The sequence below is a fragment of the Heterocephalus glaber genome, unplaced genomic scaffold (genome assembly GCF_053883595.1).
Source record: "Heterocephalus glaber isolate CG9 unplaced genomic scaffold, H.glaber_assembly_v1.0 deba00001610, whole genome shotgun sequence".
NCBI classification, from domain to species: domain Eukaryota; kingdom Metazoa; phylum Chordata; class Mammalia; order Rodentia; family Bathyergidae; genus Heterocephalus; species Heterocephalus glaber.
The window spans coordinates 21,205,938-21,233,103 of NW_028258381.1; the positions used below are offsets into that span (position 1 = coordinate 21,205,938).

A 27,166-nucleotide genomic window follows, 5' to 3' on the forward strand; every position below is an offset into this window, starting at 1 on the left:
TTTTATTTCAGTGCTGAAGATGGAACCCAGGGCCTTGTGCATCCTAGTCAAGTGCTCACCCCTGAGGCTGAGAAGTGCGTCTCCAGCACCCTTTGAGGAGACACTATGTTCCTATTGGTGCTCTTTAACCACACCCTGGGAAAGAGGATTACAGGTTGAGCATTCCTGACCCAAAAAGCTGAAATCCAAAATGCTCTCGAATCTGTCACTTTTGAGACCTTGCACTATGCCACATTTGGAAGATTCCACACCTGACCTCTTGCGATGGTCAAAGCCAATAAGCAGGCAAACCTGAAATACCATATAAAATGACCTCAGCACTCTGGGAGGCTGAGGCAGGGGGGTTCCAAGACCAAGCCCAGCCAAGGTAATTTAGTGAGAGCCTGTCTCAAAATTAAAAAATAAAAAAAGGCTGGGAGATGTAGGTCAGTGCGAAGGCCCTGGGTTCAAGCCTGATACCACATTTAAAAAAAAAAAAGAAAAAGAACTTTAGGTCTTATGTGTACCATGCAGATGAAACAGAAATGAATTTCATTGTTAGATTTGGATCCCATCCCCAAGGTCCCTCACTATGCATATGCAAATATTCCAAAATGTGAAAATTACAAAATCTGAATTTTCTGCTTTGCAATGTTCAACCTCCACAAGCATCTCCACTTTACAGATGAGGAAATTGAGGCTCAGAGGGGTAGAGATTTGCCTGGCATCCACAGACATGGATTAGAGGGGCCAGAATCTGAACCCAAGTCTTCCTCTCCCCAGCTGTTCCTTCTCTTCTGCCCCCAGCAGCCTGGGTCCAGGCTGGTGTGTAGTAGATGCTCATTAAATGTGAGTGGGGTCACAGCATATGAGCCGCTTTCACACCATTCCTCAGTTCCAGGCTGGGGATCATTCATGAATGGCAGAGCAGAGACCGAGGGTCCAGTAGGGCACCAGTCAGGACGCCACCTGCCCAGCCCACCCAGACAGCCTCTGCCTGGCCTCCCCAAGCTGGCCTGCCCTGAGATGCCCATGAGCCCCTAGTCAGGGCAGCAGCATTACCACAGCAGTCAGAGAGGTCCTGGGCACCAGGCACCTTCGGCTCGGGCAGCGGAAGGCCCAGGCCCAGGTCGCTGGGGGCGAGGGGACAGGCTGGCGCCTCCTGCTTGAGCTCGCGGATGACGGCATGGCCAGCCAGGCCAGGGCTGTAGAGGAAGCTGGCCATGGAGGAGGAGGCAGCGGTGGGGGGCAGGTCCTGGGGGGGGACCTTGGGGGCCTGGCCATGCAGGCCGCAGTCCCGGGATGCCTTGGGCAGCAGGGAGACGCCATTCAGCTCCACTAGGGCCTTGGAGTCCCGCCCACCATCGTCCAGAGGCCTGGGCAGAGGGGAGAACGACGGGACAGCTTAGGACCCCAGCGTGGGCTCTGCATCTCACCTCGTGGCCTGCACACCCTTCCAGAAGGCAGTGCCCACCCGGTCCCATCCCATCCTCAGTGGCCATCTCTGGTCCCCACCTGTCTCCATCCTCCCCTGCCCAGCACTGTCTCGCAGCCTCAGCAGTGGGGTGCAGCGTGAAGCCCCAGGCAGCTCTGGGATCCAGGCCTTCTGCACCTCCCGCCCATCCCTGACCACCGTCATGCTCAAGCCAGCCTGCTCTCCAACCCCTGAATGTCTCGTCTCTGGTGCCCCTTCCCAGGCCAGGCCCCTCACAACACAAATGTCCCCTGGGGCCGACCCCACTCCACCCTGGCCTGGGAGCCTGGGCCCAGGGTCTCCAGCCCCTGCCCTCTGGCTGGCTCCACTCACCTCTTGAGCTTGAAGCGGATGCGATGGCTGTGCTCCAGGATGGCCATGAGTGCCTTGGGGTCGTACTCAGCTGGCCGGCGGAAGGCCAGCCCCTCGGGCAGCCCCTGCACGGCCAGAAGCCCCGGCTCCCGCTGCAGCCGCTCATAGGGCAAAGGCACCACACTGGCCGTGCCCAGGGCCTCACCTGTGAGAGGAGAGAGGCTCTGCACTGGGTGGCGGGTAGCCAGGGTCCTACAGCGCCCTGCCAGTGCACATTCAGGGCAGAGCCAGTCCCAGACGAGTCCTGCTCTCTGCACCCAGGGCTGAGGCTCCCTGCTGCCCCACAGCCACTCAGGGACCCAGGAAGGAAAGCGGGAGCTAGAGAGGGGCCTGGGAAGGACACTGGTGAGAGGGGGAAAACGGTAGAGATGGGGAAGAGAGGTTGGCACAAAGAAAGCAGGCAGAGAGCTGTGGAAGGAACAGAGAAAGGACAAGGGAAGAGGGAGGAGTCGAGAAGGAAAAAAAAAAGAGGGGACTCAGAAAAAGAGGGAGGAGACACAGCTGTAATCCCAGTGATTCAGGAGACTGAGGCAGGAAGGTCACAAGTTTGAGGCCAGCTAGCTTAGGAAACAGAGCAATATTCTGTTTCAAAATTCAAAAAGGAAATACATAAAAAAGGCTGGGGTTGTAGCTCAGTCCAAAGGCCCCAGATTCAACCCCTAGTGCTAGGAAAAGAGACAGACAGACAGACAGACAGACAGACTGGGGAGTGTGGGAGAAGGAGCAGAGGACAGAGAAGGGTCACACAGCCTGGGCTCCAGGACACATGTGGTCACCCGAAACTGCAAGCCCTGCTCAGAGCCACCTAATTCCACCCACGGTGGGCAGGGTGGACAGGGGTGCAGGGGCCCTGATGGCACAGCTAGCCAGGTGTGACAAGTCCTCCATCCCAGTGCCAGCATGCCCACCAGGGCCCCTGTGCCCCCGCCCTCTCGGCCTCCTCTGGCAGCAAAACAGCAGCTTCCTCAGAGACCCAAGGCTGTGGCAGGGAGAGGGAACAACAGCAAGTAAGCAATCATTGTGGGGAGATCCTGGCCCAAGGTCATCTAGCGAGTATGAAGGTCACGGCTGGGCCTCACTGCAATCTGACACTTCTGGAGGAAGACCAGGCCGAGTCTCTCTCCTCCCCTTGCAGGAAACCTGGCTGAACGATCAGCTTTCACTCAGTCATTCAATAAACATGCTCAGAGTACACACTATTGCTGGGCCCTGAACTGCAAGCTGGGGACAGCCAGAAAAGGCAAACACACTCCCCAGGGAGGGGACGGGGCCTCAGTCGTGACACTGGCTTCGGACACAACTTCTGATCAGACCTGTCCTTTGGGAGGGGGTCCCTGGTGGGCACAGAAGGGAGCAGAGACTGTGGGAGACAGTGGCAGGGTGCGGGGTCAGGTGGCAGCCGGGAAGGGGCCGAGCCTTACTATAGAGGACATCGAACACCTCCTCCACCATCTTGCGCAGCAGGTACACGTCCGAGCCGCGCTCCAGGGACGACCGGGGGGCGCTCCGGCTGCCGCCCTCGCCCCGCAGCACCTTCTTGGGGTGCTCTGCCTCCGAATCCTTCCACAAGGGCCCTCCTGTGGGACACAGCAGGTGGGTCACCATGTGGACACCTCAAAACAGCCCTCAAACTGGGAGGTCTCTGCCCGGGGCTCAGCTCCAAACCGACACTCGATGTCACGCACAGGGAATGAATGAAGGAAGGAAGGAATGAAGGAATGGAGCCCTGCCCCAAGCACCTGCCGGGAGCCAGCACTGGTCATGGGAGTCCCCAGGCACAGCGTGTGGGTGTCATCGCCGGCCACCCTTAGCATAATTGTGGCCTCAGACAAGTCCCTCTGCCCCTCAGACTCGACCTGAGCATCCATAGGAGCCCAGCTGCCTGGCTCAGACCTGGGCTTCAACCCACAGCTGCCCACGCGCCCCATTCAGCAAAGAGGCAGGTCCATGCCAGGCTGGGGGTCATGTAGGGAGTTGGGGACATTAGTGGTTCATGACAGAAGCTGCGACAGAAAGCACTGAGGGGCCTGTCATCCCCTCCCAGCTTGGAGTCTGCTTTCCTTTGGAATCTTCGAAGCTTGAAATAAATGAGCCAAGTTCCTGGCAGTATAAATAGTGGCTCTTTCTGGCTCTTGGGAGGCCAGGTACCCCTTCCCCAGGCCTCAGCCTGGCCCCAGCCTCAGAAGCCTGGAGCCCTGGGCTCTGCCACACTCATTTCCTCTTCTGACCATGCCCAGTGCAGCAGCGGACCACACCCATCACCCATTACCAGGACTCCACCACCCCACAGACCATGCCCATCACCTCGCCCTGCTACGCCCACCGCCCCAGCCGCCTCACCCACCCAGCATTTGGTGAAGTCAGGGCCTCGTGCCAGAGCTGCAAGGGGCTGGCTGGAGAAACAGAGCACCCACTAATAATATGTCAGCGGCTGGGGACAGCCTTCCCAGGCCGGGGACTGGGACGCTAACAGTAGTAACAGCAGCAGCTGGTATCCAGAGTGTGAACAGAGCCAGGGCTCTAGGTATCATGCAGGTAAACCCTCAGACCCATGCGGCTCCCTTCCACACAGCAGTGGGCTGAGGCCCGCAGGTCAGGCTAGACCTCCCTTAACCAAAATGCCTGGCAACAGAAGTGTCCTGGATTGGGGAATTTTTTCAGATTTGTAATATTTGCAAGTCAGTAGTGCCCTGTGTTCAGGAGGGGACTTGCGCCCCATCCACAGAGCCTGGGCTCACGCTGCTCGACAGTCCTGTCAGTGGACCTGTGTTTTGATGGTGACCCATCTCATGGGCCTGGGTGTGGGATTTCCTATTTGTGGCATCCCATGGGTGCTCAAAGGTTTCAGATTTTGCAGTGTTTGGGATTTCTGAATTGGGGACGCATCTGGCTTTAATTAGGCCTATTCACACTGGACCACGGTTTTGAGTCCAAAGTGTGGCCCTTAATGCCCACCTTGGCATTGGCCTTGAGGGTCCCTGTGGGTGCCAAGGCCCTGCCTCACCATCAAAGTGCAGCTTACCTCTGGCAGGAGCAGAGATTTAGGGTGCAGGGTGGAAGGAACTCGACCCTGGAGGCTGGGGAGGGGCTGCCCAGTGTGGGGCAGCACACAGGACTGGGGCCAGGAGCAGGGAAGCATTGAGGGCTGCAGAAGGACCCCAGGCTCACAGCTGTGCTGCTACTGAGAGGGCCCAGGCCCCCCAGCAGGCCCCCCAGGGGCACATGCTCTGTACCTCGCTGGCACAGCCCCCCAGGCCTGGCACTGCCCCCTGCCTGCCTCCAGCCCCGGCCTCACTGTGTGACCCTGGGGATCGGTGTAGGCCCTGGGCCTCAGTTTCCCATCTGCAAACTGGGCGACTGGTTTACAAGGCTGTCGGGAAAGGTAACATGGTTCCTGCCCACAGCTGAGTGCTACCAGTCACCCTGGCAATGTGACAGTTATCGGGCGCTTCTGACTCCATGGTGCTCAGTGCAGGTATGGATGGAGTCATTTGGTCCCCACAAGCCTCCAGGAGGCAGCTCCAAGAATGACTGACAATGATGGAGGCCACCCTGATGTCGGGATGCAGGAGCTCCTGGGGACAGGGTCCCACACCCACAGAGTCTTAGGTGGAGGAGGGCAGCTGGCCCCTTCAGCCAAGAGAGGAGCTGAGCAACAGTGCCTGGCCACTGTGTCCCCAGGTGAACATGGGCAGAGGGAGGTGAGGGGGTCTGGCCAGCCTCTATTAGCTGAGGGGCGGTGTGGCCGCCCAGGAAGCCCAGACAGCCTCTCCTGGCCAGCTCATCCCCGACAGGGGCCACCCTGGCTGGGCCAGGGGACCGGGAGGACCCGGGGTACTCACGGCAGAACCTGAGGAAGTCCGACTGCAGCTCCTTCCTGGCGCTCAGGAACATCCGGCCCTTGGCAGTCCCCACCACGAAGGCGCTGTCATCATGCACGGCGATGCAGGCCACCTCGGCATTTAGCTTGGAGAGCGCGGAGCACTGCGGGGGGCAGGGTTGTGCTTGGAACCCCAGAATAGGGCCACAGGCCCCGAGGGGCGGGTGTGAGCTCCTGGCTGTGAAGACTGCTGGCCACTGGGCAGGGGGAGATGACCCAGCACTGCTGAGGTCACAGAGTGTGCAGCGGGAATGCATACAGCACTGGAGAATGGCCCCAGGGGTGACAGGAGGAGGGGTGAGCCCCAGGGGACCCAGGGCTTCCGCCCCCACCATGGCCACCTCCTGCTGTGGGACAGGGACAAGTCCACAGAGACTTGTGGGCTCTGCGTCCACATCAGACTGGGTTTTCAAGGAGGAACAGGTGAGGGAAAGAAGCCCTAACCGGGGTAACCTCTGCAGGCTCACTGCAGGCTCACTTTCTGTGGCCCTAGAGTTCAGGCTGACAGCTGCAGTGCACAGGGGCCTCCACAAACAAGAGCCCCAAGACCTCAGGTCACCGCCCCTGCAGGACACCCTGCCTGTAAACCACTGCCTGATTTGTGCTGCCTTTGGTTTTTTTTTTCCAATGCTGGGCACTGAACCCAGGACCTTCACACTGAGCTACATCCCCAGGCCTTTTTTATTTTTATTTTGTTAAGTCCCTAAGTTGCCTAAGCTGGGCCAGAACTTGTGATCCTCCTGCCTCAGTCTGCCTAATACTGGATGGCAGGCATGCACCACCACGCCTGCTTTGATTTTGATCTGAGCCTGGTAGTGTTCGCTGACTGCTGTTAAGTCTGGCCTCTGACTAGACTCCCTGTTCTGTGTGACCTCATATGGTTTGCTTGACCTCTCTGGGCTGTAATCCTGCCTCTTCTGCCAGGCCCAGCTGGGAGTCGTCCGGCAAGGAACCTGGGGGTAGCAGGGGACCAGCAGGCCTGTTCCCTGGGGTTTCCCACCGGCATGTTCAATTTTTGCTTTCTACAATGGAAACAAAACCCTACTAACTTCTTTTGCAGCTGCAACACTGTAGAACATTAACCTGAAGTCGAAGTACCTTCCCATGAAGAAGTAATCCTCGGGGCTGCAGGGGACCCTCAGTGAATGGTCCCCGCCCAGCACAGGCCAAGGACCCCACTGGGGACTGACTAACTTGAAAGCGCAAGAAAACAGGACCAGCAGGAAAAGTGGGGAAGAGGGTCTGGGACTGGTGACGAAGTGATGAGCCACTTGTCTCTGGGCCCTGTAGACTGCGGAGCACCCTGGCCCTGGCTGCCCTGGGGGACACTGGACTCAAGTCACTACCAGCAAGGACCCCTGATGCTCTGAAGTGTCCCTCCAGGAAACTGTACAGGTTTAGGGCAGGGAGCTTCCCTTGTTTATGCCACTAGCCAGCCACAGGGCCACCGCCTCCTCTGTGGTGCCTCAGGGACATCAGCACTCCCAGGGAAAATCACTGTCTAGGGCAAAGGACACGGTTCCTTTCTGCTCCCCCAATACCGTGGGCACAGGTCACCTCCGGCATGAAGCACTGGGAATGATGCTCATGTGACAGAACAGCTGGAATGTATATTTATTTCATTTTGATCAATCAAAATTTAATATAAATAAGTGGGGTGTGGTGGCAAATGCCTATAATCCCAGCACTCCAGGAGGCTGAGACAGGAGGGTCTCAAATTCAAGCCCAGTATGGGTTGAGCTCCCAGTATCAGAGAGACACAGAGAGAGAGGGCAATGAAAATTGCTGCATGTCCATGGTTTTGGGCTCTGCCACAGCCTGAAATCACCCACATCCCCACCACCAAGCTGGCGGTGCTGCCAGACACAGAGGAGAGAACCGGCTCAGGCCAGGTTCTGGGGGTACCTCCACCCCTGGCCCAGACGTCACCAAGGCAGCCCTTGGGTCACCTCCAATAGGAACAACCCAGGAGAAGGTCCTCTGTCCCTGGGGACATGAAGACTTTGTACCCAGGTGGGACCTTGCATTCAAAACTGGTCGTGCTGTGTGACCTCAGGCAAGGTGCCGCCCTTTCTGAGCTAGCACTGCACCATCCTAAACTGCAGCAGTACAGCTAGCTGAGCACACACAACACAACTCACAATTCGAAGGAGTGATGTAAAGGTGGCACTGGGGAGGGACCCAGGGCCTCACACTGCTAAGTCTGGAGAGATTTTATAACTCCGCTCTCACAGAACCTCCCCCAGGAAAAGGTGGGACACCTCCTCCTTTAGGGTCAACACGACAGGCCTTGGTATGCAGGTGACATCGCCAGGGGGACTTACAACGCCCTGAGATACTGCTGTGACTATTGCATTTTGGGGGGTGGGTGGTATTAGGAATTGAACCCAGGGCCTTCACACTGAGCTGCAACCCCAGTCCTTTTTTATTTTGAGACACAGTTCACAAAATCGCTAAGCTGCCCAGGACTTGTGATCTTCCTGCCTCAGCCTCCCAGACTGCTGGGATTACTGGGCAGTGTCATCACGCTCAGTTTATGGCTCTTGCTTTAACATCCAGGGGGACTCTAGCTTCCTAAGGCACAGCCACACACAATGGCCCCCAGGTAACCTCCTGGGAGAGACTTGTGACTTCACAGAGATTGGATGTGACCGCTAAGAGGTGACCCGGAAGGTCCAGCAGGGAGGGGCCGGGGGTCAAAGACTCAGAGCCAGCCCTTATTCCAGGGCCACGCCTTGGAGCGCTGGACCTCACTAGGTCTCCCGGCCTTGCCACAGTGCCATGGTTCCAGCTGCAGAGAGCGGTGCCACGGTGAACAGGCTGGGCCCGCGGGCACTCACCATGGAGTCTAAGGCAGACAGCAGGCTGGTGATGATCTCGTCTTTGCGGGTGAAGGCTGAGTTCCAGCGGTCAGGCCCGCAGCCGTTGGCGGGGAGGTCACAGCGCTTCCCCAGCAAGGCCATGGTCACCTGGGGGAGGGAGGAAGGGACACGATGGAGGGTGGTGGGCACACCTGGTGGCCACTCATCCCAACCCACTGGGCCTGGGGAGGAGCCCTGTTTGCTGGTAGGCGGAGCCAAGGGCACTCAGTGGGCAGAGCCAAGACTGGCATCCCTGAGAGGGCGGGGTCAAGGGCTGCCCTTCCTGTCACTCAAAGGCCTCCTGCAAGCAGGACAGAATCCGAGCTCCTACAGGCCTGGGCGCACAAAGGCTCACATGTGGTTCGGGCCAGGTGCACCCCAATCTCCACATCTGCGCAGGCGCCAGCACCATTCCAGACCACAAGGCAGACTCCAACCTCCGCTTCCCCATGCACGCAGCTCTGGCCTCTTGCTCTCCGGCCCACATCCCCCCACCCTTGGGTCCCTACTGGCTACATCAGCCCCTAACTCCCATGCCTGGCCCCAGATCCCCTCACACACAGATATTTTGAGCTTTTCTACCCCATAAACACACCAGAGTCCTTCCTACTGGTTGTACAGGTCTAGTCCCCTTCCTGGCCCGCTGTCATCTGCTAGTTGTCCCCTCTGCTTTTCACCGTCAAACCTGCTGGGAAGGCACCTGACTGCCCCACTGGCTCGATGCCCTCCCTGGCCTCCCACAGGCCCCTGTCACCATGGCTCTGTACCAAGCCACAAACCCCTGGGGACAAGGCGGAGGCTGGAGGCCCAGAGGCCTCGGCCTACTTCCTAGCTGTGGGGTTCGGTTGGCCTCAGGGGTGCAGATTCTGTAGGGCAAAGCCTGGGTCCCTCAGGAGGAGCCCCGAGGTAGGGCTGCCGGTGTGGAGGGAGCCATGGGTCCCACTCTTCCTACCCCCGCAGTTGGGGTGGGGACCCCGAGGCCTGGGGCCTAAGGCACACCACACCCACAGGGTCTTCCGCGGCCACCACTGTCCCCAGAGCCTGGCTCATGTCCCACGTTTGTGCAGGGCCAAGTCATCCAGTCCCAGCCACAGCCTGGCCTCCGGTGTATTGGGAAGCCAGGGTCCCAGTGGGTGTCAGAGGACATCACACGCCTGGGCTGAGAAGTGTTCACTTCATCGACAGAAACAGCCACAGGGGTTAGGGTTCAACTCTGCTCTGCCCTTTGGCTAGGGGTGAAAACCGCAAGAAGCGGCCTATTCAGCATGTGGCCAAAACATGAAATGGGTTTGCTTCCGAGCATTTATGAAATGCAGCTCCTCTCTCAGGTTGCAATTTGATAAAAGTCTGAACTCCACAGAGATACACTAAGAGCCAAGAGGTGGCCAGTGGCGATGTCCCGGACCATTCTGTGGCATGCAGGCCCCTGGGAACTGCTGTGTGGTCCCCCACTGAGAAGTTTGCTTCCTGGGGACCAGGAGCTCCCTGTCCCCTAGCCACCGCCCCCCAGCCACTGCACCAACCTTCCCAGAAAAGCCTCTGGCCACGGCCTCCCAGCTTCAAGGGCCAAATCGAATCAGCATGGAGCAGGAGGCACCAGCCGGCACTGGGTCCTGGCTGCCTGACTGCGCTGGCTCCTTCCAGCAAGGTCCTAATCCACTTAGGAAGGAACAAGGCCTAAGTGGGAGGGAGGCCAGGGAGTAGAATGGGCTGAGGATCTTGCGTGCCCTGAGTCCCTGTCCTGGCACACTGGGGTCTCCCGATCCTCCACCGAGAGCCAGAGCCCAGGGGGTCTGCTTTGGGGGAAGTATGGGGGCCTGAGTGGCTGGGGCCCAGGAGGAGTCCAGGCCAGGTCTGCTAGGACCAAGTTGGGTAAATCACTTCAATTGGGCGGTTTTCATTTGTAAAACAGAATGCATTGAAAGGAGTCCCCATGGAGTGTGACCAGCAGGTAACAGGAACAAGTGTCCATGGATAAACAGGAAAGAGTCCCAGGGAGGGGAAAGGGGCAAGAGGAGCCTTGAGCCTGAGTAGTGACGGAAGGGGTCACCAGGGACATCAGATGAAGCTCTGGGACCCCTACCACACCCTGGCACTGACCATGAAAGGCCACAGAGCTCCAGGCCTGGGTCTCCCTCTTTTCCTCGACCTCCCTGTCCAGCTCCTCCTGCACTGTGACCACCTCCAGCCCTGGCTGTAAACTTCTCCAGGATTCTGATTTCCATCTCTACCCCATTCCCCGCTTCTAAAAAAAACCAAACAAACCTGAGGGAAGCCAGAAATAGTAGCGCACACCTGTACTGTCAGCACTCTGGGAGGCTGAGGCAGAAGGACTCTAAGTTTGAGCCCAGCCTGGGCAACTTAGAGATGGAGAGGCATCGCCTGCCTCCCCAGCAGGCACCATGGGACCTAATGTCCTGCTGCATTGCCTCATGGGGGCTCCAGGTCTGCCTAGGTCCAGCCCCACCTGGGACAGCGGACGGCTTCAGGGACAGCTAGGACACCTGCCTTGATGCCCAGCAAGCCAGCAGCCCTTTCCGGCACACCCTCCCCGTCTCCTCCTCCCATCACCCTTACAGGACCTGCGCTGTCACAATCACAAGCAACCTGTTCACGTGCTTCCTGCCTGATGTCTCCAGCCAGAGTGTGGGCCCTGAGAGGTCAGAAGCTGTGCCCGCCCTCTTTACCCCAGTTCAACCTCCTGGAAACCCTGTGAGCTTTTCTCAGACACTCAACAAACATCCAGGGAACTAATAAGGACCAAGAAGGTCACCGTGAGCTGGGCATGGTGACACACACCTGTCATGGCAGCACTCTCGGAGGCTGAGGCAGGAGGATGGCATGTTTGAGCCCAGCCTTGGCAACTTAAGAGGCTTAGCCAGACCAAGTCTCCAAATGAAAAAATTTTATAAAGGCTGGAGATGAAGTTCAGTGAAAGGCCCTGGGTTCAATCCCCACTACCACAAAACAAACAAGCAAACATCTGGTCCGTCAGTGCCACTTGTATGTGCCCAAAAGATTGAAAACAGCCAGGGATTTAGCTCAGTGGTTCCACTGCCTGCCTCGAAAGTGCAAGGTCCCGAGTTCAATCCCTGATACCAAAAAAAAAACAAACAAAAAAACCCAAAATTGAAAACAGTGTCACGAAGATATGCAGCAGAATTGCTCAGAATAGCCAAAATATGGAGGTCACCAAAGTGCCCACCCAGATGAATGGGTAGAGAAAATGTGCTATAAGCTCCAGAGGGTAGAAAATTACTCAGCCTTGAAAATGAAGGAAATTCTGACATGGGCCACAGCACCAATAAACCTTGAAGACAGGACGCCCAGGGGAATAAGCCAGACAGAAAACAAATACTGCCTACTTCTACTCTAAGGGACACACAGTGTGGTGAAAATTGTAGAGATAGCTGGGGATATAGCTCAGTGGCACCGCACCTGCCTGGCAAGCGCATGGTCCTGAGTTCGATCCCTGGTTCTGGGGATGGGGTGGGGGTGCAGAAAATCATAGAGACAGAAAGGAGGGTGGTGGCTGTCAGAGGCTGGGAGAGTAAGGACGGGGTCAGTGTTCACCAAACAAGTAGATTTCAGTTTTGCAAAATACACTGATGACGACAGACATTGGGAGATACTGGCAGTGATGCTGCAAGGCACAGGGAGTGTGTGTGACCCCACAGATCTGCACACCGAGAAACAGCTAAGATGGTAAATTTTATGCAATGTGTACTTAACACAATAAAAGTCTGGGGAGCCAGGTGTGATGGCACAGTCCTGTGATCCCAGCCACTTGAGAGGCTGAGCCAGAAGGATTCCAAGTTTGAGCTCACCTGGGCAATTTAATGATTTCCTGAGACCAGGCCTAAGATAAAAAATAAAAGGGCCTGGCCAGGCATAGTGGCGCATGTATATAATCCCAGCACTTGGGAGGCTGAGGCAGGAGGAGGCCAGCCTGAATTACATAGCGAGGCCCTGCCTCAAAAAATAAAGCTGGGGGATGCAGCAGTGTGAAGGCCTGGGGTCAATCCTAGCACTGCCTAGGGTAGGGGTGCGTGTGGCTGCAACCCCTGGGGGTACACTGGAGAACTAAATGCAAGTGGCCACTTGGTGGCATTTGCAGGAACAAGCCAAGGGATTGGGGGGCTGACAACCACCTCTTCTCCCCTGCCATGTTGGTGAGCAGGTGGTGAGCAGCCCTGCACACCTATGCACACACATACTCATATACACACACGCGCATGCATGCAGCCCACCCACAACCAGACAGAGCTGGGATGCAGGCCACAGAATGTGGCCCTGCCCTCTCCCGCCCTAGCCCCTGCCCTGCCCTGCCCTCTGGGAGAGGTGCCCTCTTTTTCTGGCTCCTGCTTGGCTTCTAGGGACACACATGGACACCTCCCACTGCGCCCCATGGCTGGGCTCCCATGGGCCCTGGTCCTCAACCAGGTCTGTGTCGCCATGAGCCCCAGCTCCCAAGAATAGCCATTTCTTCCATCTCTGCACTCCACACTAGCAAGGACCTGCTGGTACACACGGCAAGGACAGGAGCGGCAAATAGGAAATGTGAGAAGATCCAGAGACACAGAGAGGCAGGCAGCAGGACACTGTAGATGGGGTGGCGTGTGCAAAGGCACCGGGGCACGGACCAACACCAGGCTGGAGGGGGCTGAGCATGGAGCAGACTCTGCTCTGATTCTGAGATCGTCTCAAGGAAGCATTAGCACTTGGTCCCCCTGGTTCCCAGAGCCTGGCCCGTGCTGCAGCCTCCTCTGTGGTGTGAGCAAAACCAGAACCCCGGGGTACTGAGACCCCTGGAATCTGCCGGGCAAATGAGCCCCATCTCAGGGCCCGGGGCCAATTCTCTGGCCCACCCTTCTGCAGTGGCTTTAAAGGTGCTGGCAAACTCTTTGACACTTCTCCCCCAGGGTGGTCATATCTGAATACCCTGCTCTTGACAACGCACCTCAGTGACTCACTTTGAACCAACCAATTGCCCCAAAGTGCCACCTTGTGATGCCATGTCTGGTCCCCAAAGCTCCTCCAGGACACTGGCTTCAGAGCCAACAGCTGCAAAGTGGGACCATCCTGATGCCACCGTGTTGCAGACGCCAAGCAGAGCTGAAGATGCCCGAGGGGCCCTGCTGCTGCAGGCACCAGGCCAGTGAGTGAGGAACTTTCAGACAGGACCCTGACCTTGGCCACCTTTCACCCACAACTGCAGGAGGGACCTGTGTGAGCCCACCTGACTGAGCCCAGTACACCCTCAAACTGTGAGATTAAAATAAGACAGGCTTGGGGCCGGGGATTTAGCTCAGTGGTTTCGCCCCCTGCTGTGCAAGTGCAAGGACCCGAGTTCAAGCCCCAGTACCAAAAAAAAATAAGATAGGCTGTGGTCTGACATTGCCAAGGCTGGGCTGTTTGTTACACAGTCCTCGATGACAGATACACCCAAGGGTGGACAATGCAGGTGCTCATGTAGCCAGAGGGCTGTGTTTAGGGGTAATAGAGCTTGGATAGATGGTTTGGGGTGACCATATACATGTGCACAAGGTCCCCCATTGTGGCACAGACCTGAAGCTGGAGAAGAGGGGTCAGTGGCCATCTGCCCTCCTTTTCCCAGCCAGCATCTATCACGAAAGAGCCGGTCTACAACAAGGGACTTTGCTTTTGTTTGTTCTTAAAACAGGGGGCCAGGAATTTAGCTCAGTGGTGTCACCGCCTGCCTTGTAGGCACAAGGTCCTGAGTTCAATCCCTGGTACCAAAAAAAAAAAAAAAAAAAAAGACAGGGTCTCACTATATAGTTCAGGCTGGATTTGGACTCACTATATAGCCCAGGCTGGCCTCAAACTCATGGCGATCCTCCTGCCTCAGCCTCCTGAGTGTTGGGATTACAGGTGTGTACCACCACACCCAGCTTTCAAGAAGGGACTTTGCACCTAGGGACTGGCAGTGGCTTCCAAAAAGACATTCATCCCCGGGCCAGGGATTTAGCTCAGTGGTTCCGCCTGCCTGCCTCACAAGTGCAAGGACCCAAGTTTGATCAGTCCATCCCAGATCCCGTACCCCAAAAAAAAACATTCATCCCCTAATCCCAAGAGCCTGTAAATGTAACCTTCTAAGGAAAAGCCACTTTTCCGATGTGACTAAGTGACTGAGTGAAGGAGCTTGAGACGAGGATTATCCTGGATGAGCCTGGATCCTAATGTATCCCCAGGCCCATTAAGGTGAGGCTGGGAGACAGCACCCATGGAGGGAGAGACAAGGAGACGAGAAGCCAGAAGCTGCCCCTGCAGACTTGGTGCCCTGGCCACCAGCAGCTGGGAGCAGGGGGAGAGGCTCCCTGAAGCCTCCGGAGGGGCGAGGCCCTGGGATGCCTGGATGGGGCTGATGGCATGGATTTCAGACCTCAGGCCTGCAGGACTGACTATGAGAATATAACTTCCTGTTTTATGGCCTTAAATCTGTGGGATAAATTACACATCCTTAATGTGAAAATCCTCAGTCTGAAATGCTCTGAAGCCCAAAACTTTGGAAAACTGGCACAATGTCACATGCAGAAAATTCCAGCCCTGACTGCAAGTGACAAGTCAGTTACAAGGCAGGCACACTAAAAATAACATAAAATGACCTTCTGGCTCTGGGCATAAAGTGTAGATGAAGCCCGGGCTTGGTGTTACACACCTGTGATCCCAGCAACCTGGGAGGCTGAGGCAGGAGGGTAGCAAGTTCCAGTCCAGCCAGGGCATTTTAGCAAGAGCCTCAAAATTATAAAAGGTTAAAAGGGGGCTGGAGATGTAGCTCAGTGCGAAGGCCCTGGGTTCCATCCTCAGTACTGGGGGTTGGGAAGACACCGGGGAAGCATCTCTGACTCAAGCCTCACTGCCCCATGGACCAGCTGGGGCGCTGGAGCTGATGGGGAAAAAAATCCACCCAGCCCGTGAAAGGCAAAGGCAAGCGCACACACCCAAACACGGCCCCCGCACCATCCGCCGCCATATGCTTGTGTTTCTGCACTCCGTAGCCTGAGAGAACAAACAGAAAGCAACGTCTCCCACCTGGCTGGGGTGGAGGCTGCTCCTTCCTCCCTGTGGATCCCCAGGGCTCCTGGATTCCTGGATTCTGGCCCCCTCCCTGCTGTCCACCCCTCACTGTCGCTGGCGGAGGACACTGCAGGCCACAGCCCTGCCTCCCGGTCTGCTATAGTGCACCGGAAGGCAGTCTGGAGTTGGGGTCCCGATCCTGGCTCTGTCCCCCAAGGCTGGTGCTGTTTTTCCTCCTGCTCAGCATCCCCCTTCCCCGTGTCCCAGCATCTGAAGCCAGGTGCCTTGAGGGGGTGGCCTTCCTGAGCTGTATCAGGTGACTTTTTGTTACTGTGACAAAACATCTGAGTCAAGCTACTTTATAAAGAAGAGGTTTGTTCTGACTCATTCTGCTGGAGGCTCAGAGTCCAGGAGGCAGGGCATGGGTCTGGTGTAGGTCCTGCTTTGGCTCCACTCACATAAGATTCTGGGGACTGAAGTTCTGCCCAAGCTTGGGGTGGCGTTGGGGAGGGACAAATCAGATTCCCTGCACTGTATGCATCCCGAGACGCCTCCTGGACTCTCTGGGCTCAGACCAGGGTACCCTCTGCTGCTGAGATAGCTGGGAGAAGTGCACAGCCAGTGTGGGTGGCCTTTGGGTGCAGTGCAGAGCACTCTCCTTATGACAGCCACTGCTTCTGCAGACAACAGTTCCCTTTAGTTGGTGCCCAAGGAGTCTGCATCCTGTGTTGTGACCCTGGGGTGGACACCGCATGATTCTCTACCATCACACAGCATCTTCTTTCCTCCTCTACCCTGGGGGCCCGAACCCAAGACCCCATCGGCCACAGTATCCAAAGGGCTGCACCCACAGGTCCTGCCAACCTGGGAGGGGATGCGACTGAAAAATAAAACTGCGTCTTGAACTGAACAAGCACGGGCTTTTCTCTTGTCCTAATTCCCTAAACAATACAGAATAACAACTATTTACATCTCATTTACTTTGCACAGTTATTATAAGCAATCTGGAGAAATTGCAAGTATATGGGAGGCCGTGCGTAGGTTACGTGAAAAACCCTACGCCTTTTTCTATAAGGGACTTGAGCAAACTGTCCCCAAGGCCACCAAGCGACAGGCACTGCATTCCTAGGCACCCTCGCAGCCAGATGAGCCGTGGGCACTTCCCAGCCAGGAACATGTCCCCAAGTTGAAGGGCAGAGCTCGCCACACACAGGCACAGGCTGCTTTGTCCCTTTTCCTTTGTCCTGGTGGCCTGCAGCCCCATTAGGCCAGGAGGACAAAAAGCCACCACCTGGGAGGTAAGTGACAGAAACGGGGGGGGCTGGCAGGGCCATCTCCACAACTTCTGCCACAGGAGAAAACCAAGTGACCCTCCTGGTCCTCTGCCATTGAACTTACAACGGCAACCGAGTCCATGGTGCACATTTTCAAACCGAGACTCTTCAGGCTCCTCTGGGCTCTCAACCCTTATTTTGCTTTCCAGATCATCTGGGGTTTTTTTGTTTTTCAATGCTGAAGATGAAACCCTGAGCCTTGTGCAAGCCAAGCAAGCGCTCTACCACCGAGCGACGGCCCTAGCATTTCTTTTATCTATTTTTCAGTATTGGGGATCGAACTCGGGTCCTTGCACTTGCGCAGCAGGCGGCAAAACCACTGAGCTAAATCCCCGGCCCCACCCTAGCATTTCTTTATGCCTCTTCCAAATCCCCTCTGTGATCAGGCCAACTCTAAATGAAGCAGAATAGGCAATCAATAAGCCCTGGGAGACCTGGCTCCAGGCCCAGCTCAGGAAAAAGAAGTCTGACCTTCTTCCGGAAGTCGGCTGGTGAGTGGGTTCCTGCGACTTCCAAACCTCACTTTCCTCATCTGTGGCATGGGCCATATTACACCCACTCCCTGCACAGCTGGGAGGCTGAACAGTGTTAGAAGAATTGGAATCTTTTTTGTTTTTTTGGTACTGGGGATTTAACCCAGGGCCTTTGCACTGAGCTATATCCCCAGATTTTTAATTTTTATTTTTTTGTACCAGGGATCGAACTCAGGACCTTGTGCTTGCAAGGCAGGCATGGTGCCACTGAGTTAAATCCCAGGCCTCTTTAATGTTAAACTTTTTTTTTTTTTTTTTTTGGTACCAGGGTCCAAATTTGGGACCTTGTGTTGCAAGGCAGGCAGCGGAACCACTGAGCTAAATCCCTGGCCCCTTTAATTTTTAATTTTAAGACAGGGTCTCACGAAGTTGCTCAGGCTGGGCTTGAACCTGTGATCCTCTTGCCTCAGCCTCCTAGAGTGCTGAGATTATAGGCGTGTGCCACCCATGCCACACTCTAGGATGGACAGCCTTGGTCTCCAGGACTCTGGATAAACTGCTGTCCCTCAGGCTTTGCCAGAAGCAAATCTGTATAAGCCTCGAAGCCAAGTTTCCCCTGTGGTCTCCTCCTGGGGTCTGTGCAAATATGGAGACACCTGGGTGTCCCTCACCCTATTATTTAGCCCTAAAAAGGATTTTCTGGCCCATGCTACAATCTGAACGAACCTTGAGGACAAGATGTTACGTGAAATAAGTATTTAGTCAATTTTCCACCATGGTGACAAAATGCCTGAGAAAAACTTAAAGGAGGAAAGGTTTATTGTGGCTCAGGGTTTCAGAGACTTCAGTCCATGGTCAGCTGGCTCCATTGGCTCTGGGCCTGCAGTGAGGCAGGAACAACATGGTGGGAGGATGTAGAGGAGGAAAGCTGCTCACCTCATAGCCAGGACACAGATGTGAGAGCCAAAGGGGAAGCCCCAAAGAACAGGACCCCATGACCCATTCCACTCAACCAAGCCCTGCCTCCCGTTCCTGTCACCTCCCAGGAACACCACCAAATTCTGATCCCATCAATGGATTAATCTACTTGACCAAGTAAGAGCCCTCGTGACTCAATCACTTCCCCAAAGCTCACCAGCACCCGAGTCTTCAATGGAGTGGGCCTTTTGGGGGACTAATCATACCCAAACCACAATGAGCTGCTCACAAAGACAAATACAGCATGACCCCACTCATACCAGCTTAAGGCTGAGGCTGAGGCAGGAAGATCCAAATTTTTGTTTGTTTTTTTGGTACCAGGGGTCGAACTTGGGTCTTTGCTCTCGGGAGGCAGGTGGCGGGACCACTGAGCTAAATCCCTGGCAAGGAGGATCGAAAATTTGAGCCCAGCCTGTGTGACTTAGCAAGACCCTGTCTGAAAATAAAAATGAAAAAGAGCTGGGGGTGTAGCCCAGCACAAAGGCTGGATTCGATCCCCATTACTGAAAAGAAAAATTAAACAGGGTTCACAGCTGGGAGCAGCTGCTCCATACACAGTCACCTGGCCCAGGTGACACGGGCAGAGGCTGCGGGAGCTCACTTTACTTAGTGAGCAGAGTGCTAAACGGGTCCTAAGAGCAACTCAAGCATTCCAGAAACCAGCCCTTAGCATGCTGGGTGTGTATTTAGTGATACGGTGCTCACCTTGCTCACCGGGATCCCAGCCCTTGGGGACACCCTGAACCCAGACCTCTGCATCCCCCAACTCGAGTCACAGCACAACTGTGTTCTCTCCCAGGGGCCATTTCCCCCCTATACTGGAAATTGAACCCAAGACCTTCACAATGAACCACATCCCCAGACCTTTTTATTTATTTTGAGCCCAGGCTGGGCTAGAACTTGTGATCCTCCTGCCTTAACTTCCCAAAGTGCTGGGATGACAGGCATGTGCCACCACACCCAGTTCTGCCACTTATTTAAATTTGGGGGGCTGCTGGGGATGGAACCCAGGGCCTCCCCTATGCTAGGCAAGTGCTCTACCCTGAGGCACAGCCCCAGCACAAATTCCTTCCTACCCACTAGAGAAGGTCTTTTAGGGAAACAAACGTTTTTTCTCTGAAAGAGCAGTAATTCAGATGGGACCCTAATACCCTTGTAGCAGCTTGTGGTTGCTCCCAACACACCCTCCCTGGTGCCGGGTGTGTTGGAAAACACATCAGACAGACGGACAGACCTCAAACACACAGAGCACCGTGGCTAGCGTCACCAAGATGATGAAAGTGTCCAGCTACGAAGGTCGCAGTGTACAGCTCAAAGGCAGGCCAAGCCTGATGTTAGGGGCAAGCAGCAGCTTGCTCAGCAGGTAGGGGCGGAGGGGTTCCCCGGGAGTTGGCAAGTTTCAGACCAGTCTGGGCTGGATAGTGAATTCAAGGCCAGCCTGGACTACATGGCAAGACCCTGTCTCAAAAGAAAAGTGGCCCACAGGCTGGGGATTTATTTAGCTCAGTGGTTTTGCCACCTGCTACGCAAGCGCAAAGACCCAAGTTCGATCCCCAGTACCAAAAAAAAAAGAAAAGAAAAGAAAAAGGGCCCAGGGCACACAGAGGGAAATTCCAGGCAATGCCACACCTGACTTTCCCCCCCTTCCCTCTCCTCTATTTTGTAAATTTTCTAGGTAAGTAGATGCTGCTTTTATAATTTGTAATAACAGAACCTTTGTTCTTTTAAGCCACAGACCACCCAGTGTACCTGCCCCGAATGATGGGAAGGGGCCTCCGGCACAGGGAGGCCAGGGAGCTGCTTGCCTCTCCCATGGAGCCTGGCCACCGAAAGCCCCTGTCCCCTGTCCTTGCTCCTGGAAGGCGGGCTTCATGGCTCAGCCAGGCCCTTGCTCGGCACTGGGCTCCCCCAGATCCTCCCATCAACACTTCTCTCCCGCCCCGGAAGGGCCCGAGGGCCTCAGCGGCCTGGTGGCTGCAGAAGGGCAGTGCCGTGCCCAGTGGAGTCTGCCCCAGAAGGAACGGGACGTGGCCTGGCTGGCGGCAGACAGCTCTGCCAGCTCAGGTTACCACCGGTTATTTAAAGCTGGCTGCTGGCTGCTGGCTCCTGCGTGACCGGGATGAGAAAACGCAGTGCTGCCGGCAGGCTGCGTGCCTATGGCAACTGGTGGCGTGGCCTTGGAGACTAATCTCCAGCTGCAGGCGGCCTGGCTCCCCGAGGGGCCTCAGGCTGGGGGACAGCACAGGGCCCTGAACCCGCTGGGGGGTGTCTGGCCAGCTCAGACACACATGTTCCCACGGCCGCGGCCTCTGCCACACACACAAATGGGGACAGTAATGCATGTGGGGATGGGACCACCGCTCACTCCATCTACACTTCCACACTTGGTCCTGCCCAGCGTCGGTGCGCCTGCAGCTGGGGGGTCCTCAGGGAGAGGACAGGACAGGACAATGCCAGTAAAACAGATTTGCCATTAAAACCAAATGCTTAAAAGGTAGTGTGTAATCTCAGCAGTCTGGGAGGCTGAGGCAGGAGTTTGGGAAATTCAAGCCCAGCCTGGGCAATTTTACCAAAACCCTCTCAAAATTAAAGGCAAAAAGGGCTGGGGACGTAGGTCTGTGGAAAGGCCCTAGATTCAACCCCCATCCAGTACTGCAAAAAAAAGTGTTTAAAAAGATGTGTGACAGGGCCGGGGATTTAGCTCAGTGGTTTCGTTGCCTGCTGCATAAGCGCGAGGATCTGAGTTTGATCCCCGGTATCCAAAAAAAAAAAAATCTAATAAAAAGGATGTGTGACACTTGAGAGGGTGGGGTTCACATGAGGTCCACACAGAGACACTGTCACGCCCGACACTAAGGTTGATGGACTTCACCGAAAGTCAGTCCTGTGTGCACTAGAGATAAAGACACGTGACACACAGCAGCACTGAACAGTGGGGGCCTCAGGGAGCCGACGCCAGGCTCCTGCAGCCTCCCAGCCTCCATCGTCCTCAGGGGAACCCCACACCGCCCCCAGCACCCATGTCCCCGGCACACAGATGCTGAAGCAGCGCCAAGTGCCCACTGTCCAGGAAGCCTGGCCGCCAGCCGGGGCCGCCCACGTGTCGGGTTCGGACAGTGCAGGGAACAGTGGCTCTGGTGGCTGCAGGGCCCAGGACAGGAAGCAGTGGGCAAAACCATCAGTGTGGCCACGGGGTGAGCCGAGGAGCAGGGAAAAGGATCGAGGCAGTGGGAGCCATGATGGCGATGGAGAGGGGCAGGGGCGACACCAGGGGGCAGCAAAGGCCCCGAGTGGGTGACCGGGCTGGGGAGCCACATCAGAAGATGCAGGAGGGAGAGAAGCTGAAGAAGGAGACAGGGAGGATGCAGGTGGCCAAGGAGCCCCTAGGACACAGGATGGCAGGGACAGGAGCAGAGAAAGCAGGCAGGGAAAGGGGAGTGGTGAGCCTGGGGGACCATTCCCCCTTGAGGAGGGCCAGGGCCCCCACCAATCAAGAATGTCAGGAAAGGTCCCCGCCCCACATGGAGGTAACCCGGAGGCCCACAGGACAGGAGCAGAGCGGGGCTTCTGCTCTGTGCACTGCTGCTCCACGCACTGGTGTCCCCCGGGGCCTGTGACAGTGCAGGGTCCACAGCAGGCCAGCCCTGAACAGAGTGACATGCTGCTTCTTGATGCAGCCATGCTGGAGAGACGCACTGTCAGGCGACTCTGGTGTTGTGCAAATGTCAGAGCACATTGAGACACCTGGAAAAAGTCCCAATGTCTCTCAGAGATATGACTTTTTTTTTTTAGTACTGAGTATTAAACCCAGGGCCTTTGCACTGAGCCACATCCTCAGCACTTTTTTATTTTGAGATGGGGTCTTGCTAAGTTGCTAAATTGCCCAGGCAGAGCTCAAACTTGTGAGCTTCCTGCCTCTGTCTCCCAGTGCTGGGATTTCAGGCCTGTAACATCCTAGAGGCTCTGCCAGGCAATATGACTTCAGAGGCTACTGTCATATATGCGGCCCACTGTCAACCAAACTGTCATTATGCAGTGGCCTGTATGAATGGGCACCTTGGAGAGACCCTGATGTTTGTGTCCCTGTGTCCACAGGAGCCTGGGTAGGAAATGCAGGCCTGGGTGTTAGGGATCCTAACAGCTGTCCCCATCTCAATTCTGGCTGCTCTTCCAGGCTCATCTGTGTGGCATACATGTATTTGTTCTTTTTATTTATTTTTGTGGGGCTGGGGAAGCACCCTGCCATGGAGCTGTGGCCAGCCCTGTGCTGCGTCTTGAGCAGCTTCTGCCAGGTGGCAAAGCCAATGGGTGACGTAATCCAGGGCGCTGGCTCCAGGCCCCACCCTCCCTCCACCTCAGCTGGAGGGACCCACACTCCTCCCACCATCCAGCCCCCCACATCCTTCTCCAAGGCCCCTGCCCCCCAATTCCCCAGCCCCAGCCCCTCATCCGTGATTCCTCCTTTCCTTCCCATCCCATGCCAGGGCTCCCCACACCAGCCCTGGGCCTGCCTATGACCTCCCAGCCTGCACCCCTCTACCCCACACCACTATGGGCCCCTGGTTAATGGCTCCACATTTTCACCACTCTGGTGATAGTCCAGGCTGGGTCCCTGTCCCAGACCAGAGGGCTACAGACCACAGACACCCAGGGCATGAACACAGGATGGAGGGCTGGGATCCGGCCGGAAGTGCTGGCTCCAAAGGATGCACAGTGCGGGGGGGGGGGGGCGGCGGGGGGGGGGGGGGACAAGGTCCAGGTGCAGCCTGGGACAAGAGATAATACTGGGGACCAGTGAGATCCAAGACATTCAGCAGGGTTCCCAGATGATCACCAGGCCCAGCCAGTTGAGCTCTGATAGAGCAATAAAAATTATAGTCACTGGTATGGTTTGGAGTGGTTTGTCTCCTGAAGACTCATGTACCAGAAGTGTGGCCACGTTAGGAGTGGTGGCCCTTTAAGAGGCAGGGCCTAGGTCACTGGGGCTGCCCTTAGCAGGGATTCAAGCTGCTGCCCTGGACTGAGTGAGCTCTCAGGAGAGCAGCCTGTCATAAAACTAAGCCTGGCATGGTGAGTCCGTGCCGGTCATCCCAGCACTGTGAGAGGCTGAGGCAGGAGGATCCCAAGTTCAAGCCCAGCCTGGACAACTTAATGACTTAGCAAGACCCTGTCTCAAAATAAAAAAATAAGAAAAGGGGTGGGGATTGTAGCACAGTGTGAAGGTCCTGGGTTCAATCCCCACTACCGTAAAAAAAAAAAAAGAACAAGACTGTCACCTGCTTGCTCCATGATCCCCCCCTCCTTGCATATTCCAGCCATAATGTCACCTGCTGTGTTGTGACAAAAGAACAGGGCCCTCACCGGGACACTGGCACAATGTTTTGGCGTCTCCAAAGGCGCACACTGATGCACCTCCTTGCACACGACCCAGCCCCGGATCTTGTGTCATGTGTGCACACAGCACCCACTCCACAGGCAGGAGCAAGGAGCTGGGCGACACGGTGACCTGTAAGTGTCCTTGCTGTCACCTACACGCCGTGAGTCCTTGGCCAGCAGACAGGGAGGTCAGGGATCCCGGGCAACATCTCTGGTTTTGTGACCCCTCGTGTACGTGCACACACAACAGCACACCTGGGGAGCCTCCAGAGACCCAGCTCTGGCAGCTCTGCTCGCCCCAGCCCCGGGCTGTGTGATGCTGGCCAGCCCACTGGCCCTCTCTGGGCCGCACTCTCCTCTGCCCCTTCCTCCCTCGAAGGTGGGGCAGATAGCACCGTGATCGACTTCCTGTCCTCACTCTTTCCAGGGAGTAGACCTGGCTGAGCTGGGACCATGGCCCTGAGCCACGGTCACGCCACAGATGTCAGCACTGTGACCAGCAGCACTGAGCTGGGCACAGGCACCTGGAACCTCCCACCCTGCAGCAACCCTACCAGCACAACGGCATCTCCCATGTGCAGGCTCAGAGAGGGTGAGCAGCGGCCGGGTCACGCAGCAGGGAGAGTCCTAGCTTCATGGCAAGGTCGGCCAGACCCAGAGCAAGCACACACTCGGCCCCCAGTGTCCCCCGAGGACCCCTGCCCAGCACAGGCACTGGCAGCCCCACGCCAGCTCAACTGCTCATGCCGGTACCCCACGTGAGAACATCTCAGAAGGCTGCCCACTCTCCACAGGCTCATTATTCCAAACCTGTCCCTTCTTTTTCTTTGGCACTAGGAACTAAACTCAGGGTCTTCATACTGAGCCACATCCCCAGCCCTTTTAAAAATTTTTAAATTTGAGACAGAGTCTCACTAAATTGCCCTGGCTGGGCTTGAACTTGGGATCCTCCTGCCTCAGCTTCCCAGAGTGCTGGGATCACAGGTGTGCACCACCACACCCAGCCCAAACCCAAACCCATCTTTTCTGCCCTACTCCCTGGAGGTCAAGGGGGACTCCCTGGGGTCACAGGGAGGCTGGGCACAGACTTCCTGTAGGCATCATGGGCCCCGAAAACAGAAGAGATCCCCCGATGTACAGCCCTTATTTTCTGAGCTAAAACAGGGCCGCAGAGAGAGCCCTGCACCACAGCAGTTATGGCCATCAAGGGGGTGGGGTGCAACCTCCGGGTGGGTCATACCTCCAACCTCTCCCTTGCGGCAGCTGTGAGCGAGGTCACAGGGCAAGGGGCCCACACTGAACAGAAGCCCCAAGCTTCATCATGGCCGGCCATCACACCCAGCTTCAAGTCCCGGAGCCCTTGGTAGCCCGGGTGGGGTGGGATACAGCCCACGTGAGCAAGGACAGGGACAGACTTGGTGCCACAGCAGAATCCCCAGACCGCACCCCAAGGCTAGGTGCCTGCTCATGAGGAGACACCACCTGAGACAACCCGCCTGTCCTGAAGTCCCCGGGTCCCCTGCATTAGGAAGCTCTTGGGGTCTGTCACCCCACCTGAGGACCACATCCACTGGGTCCAAAGGGACACAGCAAGGCCTGAGCATCACTCCAACTGCAACCAGCTCTGAGGAGCAGAAACTCTCCCTTGGGGACCACGCCAGCCTTCACCGAAACCATCATGGGCCCCATCGGCCCACTTAGCAGCTGGCTGGGGACATGGGTGCTAAGAGCAGGCAGGGACCCGGGATGAGTCCCCAGAGCTGGCTGTGGACCTTGATTCTTAAAACTCTGGAAGCTCATCCAGTATCCCCAGCCCTGGGCCTCATCTTCCTCATACGAAAAGAAGCCAGCACATCCTGAGGTCCCTTCCAGCTCTACCAGCTCATGGCTCCAAAGCACACAGCAAGCTACGCATGGAGGTGCATGCCTGTGGTCCCAACTACTCAGGAGGCTGAGACAGGAGGATCCCTTGAGCCCAGGAGTTCAAGGCTAGTGTGAGCAACACAGCAAGACCTTGTCTCAAAAAAATAAAGAAAAAGAGCACACAGCACACCCCATCCAGAAGCCTCAGGAATAGGGGAGGGGGAAAGACATACAAGGAAGGTGACAGGAAGGGACCTCACAGTGGCTGACGTCCCCAACCCTGGTCACAAGTCACATTAGCCAAAGTGACAGAGATAAAAACTCCTCAGGGCCAAAGGAACAGCTGCTCCAAACAGGGTGACTCTGGGGGGCCACGTCCAAGCCAGGCTGTGTGTCAGACACACCCAGGGATCTGCTCTGGGCACACATGGCTCTGTGAGCCTTTATAACTGTGTAAATGCTCTGGCTTGTGTCTAGATGTGCCCCCCCCAGCCTCATGTGCTCATAGCTGGGGTTTTTGGGAGGTGGCTAGATTAAGGAATGATACTGAGATTAAGCTGGGTGTGGACAATGCAAGCCCCACCCTGGGTGTGGGTGGCACCAGAAAATAGGCTTGTAGCCTGGATGGAATATAAGGGAAAGATGGAAGGCAGGTCTGCTGCTGCTGCTGCTGCCTCCTGCCTACCCTGCCATGGACTGTTCTCCTCTGTCATGCCCCTCTGCCATGCTGCCCTGCTTTGGAGTCAGCAGATTGTGAACTGAAACCTCAACAAACTGTGAGCTGAAATATACCTTTCCTCCTTTAACTTTGGGTGTTGGGTATTTTGTCTCAGCAATGAGAAAAGTAATTAAGACAATAAGTCACCCAGCAGCCACCATAACCAGATTGGATCAATCACTCCCCAAATCCCCAGGCCCCTATACAGCAGTCCCCAGCATGAGCAGTGCCATCTGCCCTCTGTCCCCAGTTCCACATTTCCCTGTCACAGCAGTGGACCCACACGGGATACCGCACTGGGTGCGGTGCTGGGCCAGACCCCCGGAGCCTCACCACATCAGGCAGGGACACACCATGGAGTTGCACCCCACCCCACAGGACATAGCGTCAGGGCTCGGTCAAGCCTGTTCACGGCCGACTAGTACTCCATGCTGCAGAGGGACTGGTGCCCTGCCATCTGCCAGCTGCACATATAGAAGGGTCCCAGATTTGGGTGATTTTGAATAAAGCCACTCTAAGTTTTCGCCTCTCTTGAATACATATCTAGAAGTGGGTTTGCTAGGTTGTACAGCAAGTGTGGGTTTAACTTTATTAAAAAATTGAGGAAAATTCAGATACAACCATTAGAGGTTGCCAGGTCACCCGCTGTAGTAGTGCACATCTGTGATCCCAGCACTCTGGGAAGCTGAGGCAGGAAGATTACAAGTTTGAGCTCAGTAACTTAGCAAGACCCCCAGCACTGAGGGAGGCTGAGGCAGGAGGATCAAAAATTTGAGTCCAGGGCCAGGGATTTAGCTCAGTGGCCCCAAGCCTGCCTCAC

At 56.1% G+C, this 27,166-nt stretch overlaps 1 protein-coding gene across 12 annotated transcripts in view; it reads right to left on the minus strand.

Moving 5' to 3' along the window:
- Positions 1 to 27,166, minus strand: part of Gtf2ird1 (GTF2I repeat domain containing 1) — a 71,411-nt gene that overhangs the window by 33,412 nt on the left and 10,833 nt on the right. For 11 of the 12 annotated variants that reach the window (XR_015445452.1, XM_087196209.1, XM_013070485.3 and 8 more), the window contains exons 2-6: positions 8,546 to 8,674; positions 5,668 to 5,809; positions 3,247 to 3,402; positions 1,787 to 1,970; positions 1,042 to 1,355 (exon numbers count right to left, since the gene is read on the minus strand). Coding sequence is in view for 11 of the 12 variants with exons in the window: in XM_087196209.1 (XP_087052335.1) it covers positions 1,042 to 1,355; positions 1,787 to 1,970; positions 3,247 to 3,402; positions 5,668 to 5,809; positions 8,546 to 8,668 (919 nt within the window). In the remaining variant the exon portion in view is untranslated. Of the gene's footprint in view, positions 1 to 1,041; positions 1,356 to 1,786; positions 1,971 to 3,246; positions 3,403 to 5,667; positions 5,810 to 8,545; positions 8,675 to 10,089; positions 10,113 to 27,166 lie in introns of those variants that run through there. The other variant, XM_087196206.1, reaches the window with a different exon arrangement.